Source organism: Pagrus pagrus (assembly GCF_965226575.1).
Source record: "Pagrus pagrus genome assembly, chromosome: 15".
Taxonomy (NCBI): domain Eukaryota; kingdom Metazoa; phylum Chordata; class Actinopteri; order Spariformes; family Sparidae; genus Pagrus; species Pagrus pagrus.
Window position 1 is genome coordinate 10134823 of NC_140199.1, and position 13664 is coordinate 10148486.

Sequence of the window (13664 nt, forward strand, 5' to 3'; positions counted from 1 at the left end):
AAGTGATACGTGCCCGATGTGATGCTGTGTGCTCGCGGCTCCACTCACTGGATTCCCAGCTTCTTGCGGTGACTGAGGGCGAAGCCGTCATTGGTGAGCGCGCTCAGCACGATGGCGGGGTACACCACGTACTTCTCAAAGCACAGGAGCCCCACGTACAGCCGCTCGAACCACATGAGAACGGCGTCCTCTGCAACACAAGTAAGAATAACACAATAACGCAAACAAATGTTTGTTAGTTCATCCCAATTCTGACTGATATGTCATAATCCTGCTGACATGACAGCCTCATCCTATTTACTTCTGCCGAGGACATGATGTTTCTGGCTTTTACATGTTTGCCTCTCCAACAGAAAATCTCGAAAACTACAGAAAATTTGTATTTGGGCAAATCATTGCTTCAAGGGTGCCACTATCTTGGTAAACTAAAATTTGTTATAGCGTGCACCTAAATTATGGCCTGGTGCAGCTAAAAGAAAAGTGTAAAAAGTCAGTCTAGAGCTCTGCAAAATGTTTTTTCATCAGCTGGTGGCAACAGCAACATGATAAATACCAATAACCTGAACGTGGAGGACATTATTACATCCTAATTTCTCAAATAGGATTTATTTTCTCCTACAGGAATGCTGTTAACATCATGGCCACCTCCGTCAAATCTCTATCACGATGTAGATCAGTATCCACATGCAGATGACACACTGATCAACAGACATCTCTGACTATATACAGTAGGTACACCGACCTCTGGGTTCAAACTGGTGGTACTCCTTGGTCTTGAGGACCGGATGGGAGATCCACAACCAGGGGTGATGCTTCCTCAGCTGGGGGATCAAGTAGTGGGTCACAAACCCCACCGTCCCCGCCAGAGCGTACAGCACGATGGTCACAAAGGGCTGAAAACAAGTCGGTGCAGTGACAGAAACACTTGATTACTATCCTGGCAAAAAAAAAAGTGAAAGTAAAGAGAGAAGGAACAGTTGAGAGTCTCACCCTGAGAGAAAGGAACACGGTACTCGCTGTGATGGCGAAGGTCAGGATGTAGGCAACAGAGCACACGATCACGTCCGACAGCAGGATCTCCTTCTGCAGGGAACAAGATGGAGGGAGAGCTGCGATCGTTAATAATAATAAGGCCTTCAGTTTTTGGAGATCAAAGACGCAGCTGCTCGAGGAGAGCTTCACAATCCCCGTTAATGCTGTAAAAGGCGGCGGAGGCTTTTTCTCTCCGGCGCGTAATCCCATGTAATCACAGCCGGTGATCGACAGCAGACATTGTTTAATCATCTGAGTTTAAGACTCTCACATACAGTCTGTATGAATCCCACAACTCAGGTGTTAATGAGTATTGATTTGCTCATGATAAACAGTGTGAGCTGACAGGAGCTGATACTCTGCTGTAGCTCTGGGCGGCTGCGATTAGAAACAATAAAAGCAGTTTGATTAAAGCTCAGAGGGATAAAATTAACACCGAAAAAGTGTGTTTATGTTTTCACAGAGCTACGTCATCCAGTGACCCGACCCGTGTGAAACATCACATCAGTGTATTCGTATATAATCCTCTCTAGTCACCATGGAGTTCTGCAGTTTCTCGGGCAGCGGGTCTTTACTGTCCGTGTCTTCCTCCTCCTCTTCCTCACTCTCCACCAAAGCGGGCATTATCTTCGACTTGATTAGAGATCTGTAAAAAAAAAAATAATAATAAAAAAACACGTGCAGGACGAGAGGATGTTTGTTTTAAACAGAGTTTGTTACTGAGCCCCGAAGCAGCTGAAAGCATGAAAATGGAAGAACTTGAATATTTTAATCAATTAAAAGGAAACGCTTTATAACAAGTTCTTAGAAAGAGCACACACACACACACACACACACACACACACACACGTGTACCGAGGCTAAGTCCTCCTCGCAGTGACCCCGAGTTCAATTCCAACCTGAGGCACTTTACTGCAAAACATCCTCTCCAGTGTTTCTCATTCAGAAGCAATCATGAGCACCACCGTGAGATAAAGTGGGAAACTGAACATTATACTGTGGATACAAGCATGAGGCCCACTGTGTTTTTTTCTTACCATCCTTTACTGACTTTATTATCTTAATCTATTAACTGTCCTTTATTCTTTTCACTGCTCTTCATCTTTTATCCACTCTTAATTCCTTTGATTTGATCCCATTTTTGATTTACTTTTGTTTTTTCTTTCATTTTCTGTGATTTTGCTTGTTTGGAGGAGGCTGGACGGAGCCATCAGAGGGGCTTTTGACAGCTTTGATAAAACTACTTGAGCAGGATGAGTAAAAGCAAAAAAATATACATGAATGGCATTTTTATTGTGAATAACATTTTCACTTTATGTCCACAAATAACAGCATTTTCATCTCAAGTAGAGTAAAACATCTGCAGTACATCCCCCATCTGCCTTCATTTCCCCGAGTTGATACATTCGGCTCTTTCTCCTCATGCATCTCTTTAATCTTTAATGCAAACATACATTCACACACACACACACACACACACACACTGATACTCACAGTAGTACAGACGGGTCGCTGCTCTGTCGGCTGAGGTGGTAGGAGAATACCACCAGGAGGCCACAGAAACCAGAGAACAGAGCTGGAGTGTGCTGCTCATCCCACGGCTCCTGTAACCACACACACACACACACACACACCGTCATGTGCTTTTAAAACCAGAGGCTGCTGCTTTTAGATCTTCACGTTTTAAAAGCCTGCTTCCTCCAGCTACGATCTTGGTGCCACTTTTGAAGGATGACTAGCAACTCTTTGTGTTTTTGCTGCAGCTCTGCCTGGCTGCCTCGAGCTATTCATAATTTCTTCTACTTCAATAACCAGGAGGATGGCCGTGAGTACAAAAATCAAAACCTGTTGTACCTTGAGAGCTCCGAAGCAGAACCCGTAGAGCAGCGAGAGAGCGATCAGACTGCGGAGGATGCTGTAGATGGCAGAGATAAGACTCGTAGCAGCTGAGACACACACATTAAAATGACTGATTAGATGCATCCAGGCCCTGACGACTCATTTTCAAAATCAGCTTTAAAATATGAGAAATGCTTTCAGACATTAAGACACAATCTTCTGCAAAAGATAGCAAAGTTTTGGACTTTTCTGCATGTTTTTCTTCTCTGAACTCTTCTTAATGGGCTTGAGACGTCACATATTTCCATGCAGCAATCATTTATATCAGAATCTGATGAGGACTCGTCAAATCTCTTCAAACCACACCCACAGCGTTCTGACAAAGCAGACTTGCTGCGTTTTTGACCTTTAAACTTTTAATCATTTATACCTCAAGATGTTTTGCATGAATATTTAATGTTATAGAGAAATATATAAGATTTAAAGCCGAGTTTTCAGAGGCTTTTAACGTTCAAAACACATAAGAACAGACTGCGCACACAGGCATCCAACTAGAGCCATAAATCCACGGACGCATACAGAAATGAGGGTTTACAGTAACAATTAAATTGAACTAGACTAGAGAACTAAATTTGCGTCAGAGTTGCCGACCTGTTCCTCCAAAAAGGTGCATGTCAATCTGCTCCAGCACGTAGATGGTGAAGGTGTTGATCTGAGGGAAGAGGCCCACCAGGAAGGTGATCGGGAAGCAGTAGGTAAAACCTGTTAAAGCATCAAACAATAAGACATTTGTTATCTCTCGAGGACTTATTGTTTATATAGCAGCTGCCAGACTGTCTGAAACAAAACTCATGTGTGTCTCCTGCTCCATGTATCCCTACCCACTAGCAGGTCCCGTATGAAGTGCAGCACGTCGTGGCAGGCGATGGTGACTCCGTACAGGGTGGAGACGGGAAGGTCCTTCCTCCTCAGCAGCTGCTCCAGCAGCCAGATCAGAGCGCAGAAGATACAGAAGTAGGCCGCTCGGCTGTAGGCCACCAGCTGGTTGTGACCCTGGAGACACACACACACAAACACGCACAGGTTAGGATGTTCGATAAAACAGAAGAGCTTTAAACACAGCAATTCAATATCTTATCAATTGTAAGATATATTCGTACATCATATATAACATATTGACATTTCTATTATACGTGTCACATCACGTTCACATTTCATGTTTATGACCTGACTTTCATATCAGGAGGAGTTACAGGCAAGAAGGCTGCGAAGCCAGTGACCTCAGTTCAGGACTGCGTTTCAGCATTTGTAAGTTGGAAACCACTGGACATTTTTGACGAGGGACCACGTTGTTTGCAACATTCGTAACCAGGACACCATTTTGGATTTTTAAGGAGACCTATGGATCACTTTCAGACAAGATGGTGGCAACAAAAAAATTATATTTTTGTCAAGAAGTCAAAAACTGTGTTCGTGGTGACCAAAACTGGTATTTGAAGCCAAAACATGATCGTTTCCCTCTCATAGTCAAGTTATTTTTGTGCCGAAACCTAACCAGATCCTAAACACAGCGCTGTCACAACATACAATTGAAAACTGAAGCTGAAGAAACCTAAAGTTGCAACATCAAGAAATATTAACTTTCAACAGAAATGTGCATTTATCGATTTACTCTGGGTGTTGCTGTTGTCCTCTGTGGGCACTTTTCTGGTGCATCAGTCAAAACACAGCAAAAGCAAAACAAAGGAAAAGGGAACTGTTCTAAAAATTCATGACGACATCTGCCAAAAATTGAAAACATGCATCAGTAAAGAGGAACAGTGGTCACAAGATGAAACCAGCCAACGTGGGCATCATGGATGTAAAACTTTCCCCAAATATAGAATTTCATCATGCGACCTACTGAGACTTTTTGAGAAGTTTGTTTTGTCTTTGCTCTGTAATGTTTCCTCTGAGGCTCAGAAACAAATAAACATTAAACTCACGTGTGTTGGTGAAGCTGCATCTGGTTGAACACTCTGAAAAACAAACCACAGGAGCCATAATTTAATTTGTAGGTAAACATGAAAACAAGTGAAAACAGTACTCAGACTTCTTCAACAGAGAGGAAGTGAGGGGGAGCAAACAGGAACAGACAAGTATGAGGTCAGCTTTACTTTGAAACAACATTAGGTCATTGTGATACTTATCCTGACCCCGCACATCAAGTCAAGGTGGTTTTGAGAGTGAAATGGATTTCTTACACCGTCACAGAAAGTACTTTTTACCTTCAGTAAGGAATACTGGCAGCTGGCGATGACAAGGCAGAACTGGAAGACCCAGAAGTCTTTGAAGCAGCCGTGGTTAAGAAGCACAAAACCCAGGAAGGACACCAGGAAGGCCATGAAGACTGCGACTAGGTTCTCCAGAACCTCCTGGTTTCTGCACAAAGACATAATCAGGTTAGATTCAGTAGCTTTTAGTTGGTCACAGGACACCCTCGCTCACAACAAGATGTGGCAGAGTCTACCTTTGTGCCTGTTATTGAGTATGGAGATGTGTTGGATATGAATGCCTCTGCTCATTGTCTTCACATGCTGGAGACGGACTGAACTTCAACTTCAGAGTTTTGTACCGCTGAACAGCTTTAAAACTGTGGTGGGATCAATTAAGTGATTGTTTATTTCCCTCGTAAAAGAGATCTGTGATCTCAGTGGGACTAACCTGCTTAAATAAAGGCTCAATAAAAAAAGAAATAAAGGGAAGCTGCAATTTTGTTTTACAGTTTTCAGCGGTGATCCAGACTGACAATCTGCAGAATTCAGTGGAATGTTTCTTTACTTGTAAAGCGACAATAATCATTTAAAATAACAGTTTAAAAAACATAATGCATTAGAACAACCTAAAATTATCTCAGGCCAGTTGAAATAAATATTTAGCATTTAGTCCCTCAGCAGTAAATTCCATTTTTGACATGTTGTCACGCTGCACCACAAACTCTGATCCTAAACCTAACTGACAAAGACACACACGACTGTCCCACACATGAACAAGGGGGCGGGGATGTAACCTCAGGAAGAGCCACAAAAACAATACCACGGGACACAAAATGAGACTCCTGCACAAAACTGATGCTCACTTGCTGTATTAAAAAGAGACAGACATTAAAGCGGCAACAGACGACTCTTGTGCATCAACATTTCCTTCATAACGCTGAAGCAGAAAACTTGTCAGACTGAGGGATCGAGAGTCTGCAGGCAGCTTCTCTGTGTCTTACCTGTCCAAAAGGGCCAGCAGGGTGAGCCGGTCGTATAAAATGTTGATCCACTTCCCGGGATAAAGTTTGAGTTTGTAATAAATCTTCCTGGTCGGTTTCTCCTGAGTGGAAGTCTCTGACGACTCATCCAAAGAGTCCTCCTCCTGACACACAGACACACACACACACACACACATTGACATAAACACATATCATTTGTACCGGCGTGAATTCAACTGCACTAACACAGGAAACAAAAAAAGAGTCTGTAGGATAATTCAGCCAGGATCATTGCAAGCCCACAGTCACAAGATCTTTTTCACGATGTGCAACACAAGTCCAAACACACACACACAAAGTGGTGCATTAATGATTCAGCAGAGAGTGTGTGTTGTTTCAGCTTCTACGACCGATCCAGGCAGCTTGTGTCACCTCGCTGGTCTGCGTCCAGCAGCCTTGTACACTAATTCAGGACTGATCATTTGCTTCAAACAGCAGTGACTCATATTTTTCTGTCACATAATCTGATTTACCAGGTGGTTGATTATCATTGGCGTCTATTTCTCCAGACTCGTTGATGCAAAACTTTGCAGAGAATTTCAAATTGAAATTATTCAGCTGTATTGACAATGTTGATGGTTATGTATTAATGAAAGGAGACATATCATATCTTTCCTTCAGTGTTTTATTTTAAGGTCTTGAGGTCTAAAAGGCTTGTTCAGGCGTGTGTGAGCTGACCAATCAGAGGAGACTGGCTATTCAGGAGGGGTCTTAAAGAGACAGGAGCTAAAACAGAGCATTTTAGAAGGAGGGGGTTACGGTTAATGTGAAAAAACTGATGTGTTTTTGAGCATTAAAGCTTGTAAACCTAACCTGAAAATGAGAATAATATGTCTCTTTAATTAATCCATGCTTTAATTTAATTTTAGTTAAAGGTACCCAGTGGTGTCACACGGAAACACATGACGTGTATCCATTTCCATCCTGCTAAACTGACTTTTTGAAGAATCTGAAACCTGCACTGTTTACATCCCTGTTTGCCTGCTAACAGTCTTGTTGGCACATTGCGACTTCTCTTGGCACGCTACCCCCACCAGCTGTCGATCAGTGAAAGCCATCAGGAGGATGGGGTATCATATCACCTGCATGAATGCATGTGCAAAAACCCACAGGGCACCTTTAAATAACTGCTTGACAACCACTTAGAAGACCCCCTGTCTCTATACTTCCACGCATAAGTATAGCTTTACAAACATCCTGCAAATCAGGCTTAATAAGTCATTGGCATGCAGAACTAGAAGAGAAAGGTGAAGGCAGACGGACACCTGGAAGATCTCAGGGTGAGTCCTTCGTGGCCGGAGCCTGTGTGCAGGGATGATGCGTCGCTGGAAAGGGCAGTCAGCGTGACCACCCGCCAGGCCGTCCTGACACTCTGAGTTCGAAGACGTTGACAGCAGGTCACTGAGGACACAAACACACATAATACAGGTTAGAGGAGGTTAATATGTGGGATAGACCTGATTACACAGGCAGTGACGGAGAAAGGCGATAAGGTGAAATGGAAGAGAGCATGCAGGGAGACAAAGCAGAACAACGACAAAATGGGAGAAAAGATAACTTGTTACGGGTAAAGGAAGAGATGATGAAGAGGGGGAGTAGAAGGGAGTGAATTAAAGATTTGACAGCCGTACCACATGTTGCCGGTGATGAGCTCAGCTCCGAGCGGCAGGTTGAGAGCTCGCTCTGCATACAGCTTACGAGGCCTGTCTCCTGATGAGACAAACAGACAGTTTCTGTGCAGTAACTGACATCCAGCTGATGAGTAGTCAAAGCTATTCTGAGCCTTTCACACAGACTGGACTATAACTGAACAGCTTAACATCCTGGAGCAGATCCAGCAAAATGTCATTTAATCTAGCAGCTTTCTGAGCTGTTTCGACAGTGAAGCCATCAACTGCTGGCAGACGCTTCTGCACATTCTGCGTTTGTACAAAAGATCAAAACATTATCAGACCGTCCCGGCACAAATAGATTCCTCAATCTTGCTTACTGTGTACAGTATGGAAGGTGTAGGCTTCTTCTTTGTTGGTGGCCTCTGGTCTGCAGATGACCTGCAGCATGGAGCTCTCTGACTGAGAGGTTTGAGAGGGAAGCGAGTCGTAGTCTGGATCCTTCTCTCTGTCCGTCTGTGGACTGCAGACAGGAAACACAAATCATCAGGATGCTAGGTGCTCGGATATAAAAGGGTGTATATTTTTATTGCAGCATGTGAGTGTTGAGGCATGTGTACCTGTCAGGGGAGACTATTGGGATTTGTGTGGGTGGTAGAGCCTGCAGTGTGTCAGTAGGCAGACTGGTGGGTGGTTTGGGCCTCTCTGGTTTTTTGTCTGTGCTGGTGTCTGTTATCGTCTCGTCTTGTCTGGAAGTCGCACTCAGGTTTTCTGCAAAAAGATTAAATGGACGAAGAAGAAGAAGAAGAAGAAGAAGAAGAAGAAGAAGAAAACCTCAGTTGTGCATAAACTACCGGCTGTGAAAAATTATCGGTTAATATAAAAAGTGAAATTATCGGTTGTCGGTATCGGCTATGAGCAGCAGGTAATTATAAGTAGCAGCTGAAAAAAATCCATATCGTGCATCTCCAATCATAAAGTATCTGGACTGGTATAGTATTAGTGCGGAGCACATTATACTGGATGGGACCAGGCTACCAGAGCAACTGTAGGAATTTATTGCAGCTCATAAACCAGTGCTGACATTGCACTCGCGTATGCACTCTGGCATAAAGATCTGCTTTAACTCTGACCCTATAAAACGTGCAGATAAAGGACCCTCTTGCTGAGATTCACCTTCTTCTGCAGCTCCCACGTCCTCTCTGCGTTCTGGCCTCTCGTCTTCCTGTGTGCTGGAGCCTGCCGCTCTGGTACTGAGGGACCCCAACAAGGAAACAAACTCCAAGAAGTTGGATTCGTTGGGAATCTGGCCCTCCTTCGCTTCCAGATCTGACTTGGACGTGGTCATGGTGGTCTGATGAAGAGACACATCTTTGTATGTATGCTTGAACAGATGGATGGAGATAACTAGAGTAAACATACAGAAATAGAAACAGAGCTAGACTGCCAACATACTGTGTTATGAGAGCGGTCTGAAAGCAGCACGGCATCTTTCCCGCTGTCCATGCTCAGCCCGCGGATGTGAGTCCTCCCCCCGGGCCCGTAGCGGCCCAAAGCTGGCGGCAGACGAAGGAAACCTTGTGAATCCACATTAGCGTCCAGAGGATCCGTGTCATCGGGATGGGAGTGGACGTCGATACCTGATGAGCTGTTATCATTAGTCAGCTGCGGGCTCGGTGTGCTGTCATTAGTCAGCTGCACACCAGCGTGTTTCAGGTCCGGATCTGGACAGTCCATTGTGGTGAACTCAGAGCTGATCGTTTCTCTGCACAGGTGAAACTCTTCACTTTGGCTCGTTGTCTGTTTCAGCGTGGGGTCGTCCTCTGAGCCGGTCGTTTCCTCTCCCTCCTCCACCTCCTGCTTCTCCTCCTCGGGGGAGTCGAAGGTGATGACAGGGATCTTGATGTGACACTCTCCTGCGTCCTTCTGAGCCTTGAAGGACACACAAAAACATGTCATTCACACACACACACTGTATTCTCAAAATATTAAATATACAATATGACATTTCTGCCGCTGTCAATCAAAACAAAACAGGACATTTGTAGTGTAGTGTGTTGTGACAGGAGGGCCTGACGGACTCAGGTGCAGAGCCAGACCTTCTGGAGGAATAATAAAGGAATCTACCCTGACATGGAGCTGTTTACCGATGGAAAGAGAGCTCAGAGGTTACTTTTTAACTTTCGGGAGTAAAAAGTGGGTTCATCTTCACGACCGTGGATGGGAAATGTACTTTACGTCATGAACGTAACGTTACAGAGAGGAGAGGGGAGAAAAAAGAGAGAGAACCAGAGTTCTGGTGAGTGCTGAGTTCACTGAGGCTTGACTTGAATTCAAACACACCCTTGGTGCATGCCGTGGCTTGCTACTGCTACCCGTGTGAGTAACGCAAATTGAAAACTGGCTTCGCTAATGGTCAACACACTCTTAAACAACTACAACTAGATTCTCATTTTAGACTCAATACTACAGTCTGCAAGTGGTCTCATGAAGACTTGATGCAGAGTATGTTTGGCCTTTATGGCATCCATGTCAATAGGTGAATCCCAAATTCCCACCACGTGTACATTTTATCCCCTCGCAGCTTCGGTATAATAATGTAGAACACCCATAACAGAAAATACAGATACTTTTCCAAGCCTATTAAACCGCACTGACCTGCTGGAGGATCAGTCATTTCAGACTAAAGCTGCCAGACACTGTTAAAAACCCACAGAAATGTTTTAGATCCAGAAGTTTCCAAAGATATACATAGAATCTAAAAAGAAGACATCTGGAACATTTGCATTTGATGGGACGGTTCAGACATAAAAACATAACACAACAATATTTGACTCAATGTATAAATCATATAGCTTCAATAAAGAGCTGAAATAAGCTGATACAGAACAAATAGTGATGCTACCAGATGGTAGACAATGATTTTAACAGTCCTAAACTGAAGTCCAACATGGTTCCTACCTGTGCGTTCTCCAGGAGGCTCTGCTTGACGCTCTCCTCCAGCTGAGCAGCAGTCTGAGGGTCACAGCTCATGGTGATGATGATCTTGACCGTGTCGCTATCGTCCAGGCGAGCCACCACGGGCCCAGGGCCAGAGTTGTCTACCAGAACCACTTCGATCTCATCAGAACAGTACGTCTCCTCCACTGGCTCAACCTGAGAGGCAGCACAAGAGACAGACAGAGTTCTACCCACGATGGACAAAATGATCACAGCGATTAATCCTGTTTCTGTATCAGCGAGTCCTACCTGTGCAGGAGGATCTGGGATGGCGATTAAACCCTCCTGGTGCTCCTGAGGAGTATCCAGTGAGTTGTTATTGGCGTCTGGCGTCTCTTTTTGTTCCTCGCTCTCCTCCTCGCTCTCATCTTCACTTCCCTTCGACGGCGGCAGACCTTCATCAGCTGTTTCCCCATCTTCAGCCTCCTTATCCTCACAGTCTTCCTCCTCCTCTATTCTGTCCCGCTCTGAGTCTTTATCTATCGTCCGTTCCTGCTCCGATTGCTCTCTGTCAGTCCCCGTTACAGAGCTCTGAGCGTCCGTTCCTTCTTTCACAGCAGCAGTTTCAATTATTTCAGCGTCCATTTTCCCCGTCCCACTGGCAGATCCAGGCCGCATCTCTTCTCTTTCAGCTCGGGACGGGGGCCTCTGCTGGGCCTGCAGCAGGGGGGCGGCCTGGTCTGGATTGGGGCTGGAGAGGTCATCTGGGGAAGGCTCTGGGCTTGGTTGCAGGCCTTCCTCCACAGGCCTCTCGTCTGCAGCACTCTCACCCTGTCCTGGAATGAGACGAAATCCAATTTGTTGATTTAAAATGTAAAATTAATAAAAAATGCTCCGATCCTAAAAATCATGCCAGGGAAATTCAATTGTTTTTTATTCAGCTGCAGCGTTTGTATCCCTTTTTTCAATGTGCTGACTTTGTTCTGACTAATCGCCATTAGGTCACACATTTACTGGAAGCCGTCAGCTGGTCTTGTTGGCTGGCTGCTAGTCCTGCGCTTGTCTGGGCTTATTTACAACAATGATGTGTTTGCAGAAAAGGAAGTTGTCAGTCGACATTGTCTAAGGAGCCATCGAGTGCATTAGGGGAAGAGGAACACAGTTGGCTTCCAGCTCACGACTGATTCTGACAATAAACTGCACATAACTCTTCTTCCCCCAAATCACAAACAAGGACCTCGGTAACTACAGATTCAATTGATGAACTGTGCTTAAACACTGTGTGACGGTCTTTTACATCCTGTTTTCTAACACTTAGTCAAATTGCCGTTTTTAGCATTCCACAGAATCACCAGGAAGTCACACCACTCGACAGAAACTGCTTCATGTCCGGTTAATTTCTTTCACCTCGGTGCACGGCTGAAGGAAATGTTACAGAGAATATCAGCCGTCGAACTGACTGAACAAATGTCAATAAAAGATTAGACTTTTGAAGGATGGCAGCAACGTGTAATCCAATGTTTGAAATACAAATGTTGGTGTCTCTCCCACAGTCGTTGATCAGACAAATATTTTTTTTAGGAGTCTCTAATTTCAACCTCTCTGGCCTGGCACTTCTGTTTTTATATCTGAGGTCATAATCTGATCTGGAACCAGATCCTTCGCTAATCAACCCTAGCTATTCTGAATCAATGGTGAACCTAAACTCACTGTTGACGACATCAACGCTCACATATCGCAAGAAAACTTCTGTATCAAGCTTAAGACTATTAATAACCTACACTTAGAGAGGATTTGGTCTGCTTTCAAATAACAAGCTCTCTCAATCTGATCCCCCTGAAGCTTGTAATTAGAATTAATATCCCATCTTTGTTATGTTTAAGTGACATACAGTAACAGCTCTCTTTTCTATTTTCTTTACATATGCTTCTATAACAGATCCCTGGGCTTTATATTTGGTAACCTTTCCTTTAGGGTCATTTTAGCTGATAACAATGATAATGAACGTGTATTTTCTGGGTATCGTTATCAAGAACATCTCATCCTGTTGCAACCCTAAATAGAGCTGGTCGTTTGGTGAATTTAGATGTCTATTTTAAGTCTGACTGTTAGTTAGATTAAAGTCTATCTTTGTGAAACTGGAAACAAATTAGATGACTCACAATGTTTTCCTACTCATCAACTATCAGCGACACCTCGTGCATCTGCATTTGTTATGTTTCTCTGCTCACTTATCCACATTTTTCCTTCACTAGTCACCCATCTGCCTCTCAATCAAACCCAGAGAAAGATAACAATCACCTTCCACTGTCTTCACGGCCTCGTCTGACTTCGAGCAGTCCTGCATGGAAGAGAATTCAGAGACACGTGGTTAAAATTAGGACATAATGTAGGTCGACACTGTGCTTTCACGTTGGCGGGTGTCCAGCTTTTTATTTTGACTCACCACGCCAATCAGTCCTGGGTCGGTTTCAGTCTGTTTCACTGTCACCTGGATCACCGGACTGGGGCGTTTCCGTGCCAGCATCATCATGGCAACACTGTCGGGAACTGTGCTACTCTTCCTATTGGACAAAGAGACGAGAGAGGAGAAATTTAATGATAAGGAGACAGAGAGAGAGAGAGAGATGGGGAGATTATGGAAGCCCATACATCGCTTCGAATCACAATCACTTTGGGAGGAAATCATCCGACATTCATGCCCAGCCTCACATGTTTTGACACTGAAATAAGCTGATTTACAGAGATGAAGAAGCGCTAAAAATAACTGTGTCTGGACTTGCTGTTTCATCTCCCCACAAGCACTTCAAAGATTATGAAGAAATTATAAGAGAAAACACGATACAGGGAACAGGGAGTGATGAGTTTTCTCTGTCTCTGTGCAGATCAACAGTATTGGAGCGGAGTGCACTGACCTCCCTTCATTAGCTGAACTGGCAGTGCAGTCA

General features: G+C 44.3%; 1 protein-coding gene across 1 annotated transcript in view; it reads right to left on the reverse strand.

Annotated features, from left to right (window-relative positions):
- pcnx2 (pecanex 2) overlaps positions 1–13664 on the reverse strand; it is a 29973-nt gene that overhangs the window by 12080 nt on the left and 4229 nt on the right. Inside the window, exons 3-23 of the mRNA XM_084376406.1 lie at positions 13163–13280; positions 13018–13057; positions 11026–11552; positions 10738–10932; positions 9232–9708; positions 8953–9130; positions 8397–8547; positions 8157–8299; positions 7798–7876; positions 7432–7567; positions 6128–6270; positions 5139–5292; positions 4857–4889; positions 3753–3924; positions 3523–3633; positions 2887–2978; positions 2527–2636; positions 1570–1678; positions 991–1083; positions 743–893; positions 49–190 (exon numbers count right to left, since the gene is read on the reverse strand). Of these exons, the coding sequence (XP_084232532.1) occupies positions 49–190; positions 743–893; positions 991–1083; positions 1570–1678; positions 2527–2636; positions 2887–2978; positions 3523–3633; positions 3753–3924; positions 4857–4889; positions 5139–5292; positions 6128–6270; positions 7432–7567; positions 7798–7876; positions 8157–8299; positions 8397–8547; positions 8953–9130; positions 9232–9708; positions 10738–10932; positions 11026–11552; positions 13018–13057; positions 13163–13280 (3354 nt within the window). The remainder of the gene's footprint in view (positions 1–48; positions 191–742; positions 894–990; positions 1084–1569; positions 1679–2526; positions 2637–2886; positions 2979–3522; positions 3634–3752; positions 3925–4856; positions 4890–5138; positions 5293–6127; positions 6271–7431; positions 7568–7797; positions 7877–8156; positions 8300–8396; positions 8548–8952; positions 9131–9231; positions 9709–10737; positions 10933–11025; positions 11553–13017; positions 13058–13162; positions 13281–13664) is intronic.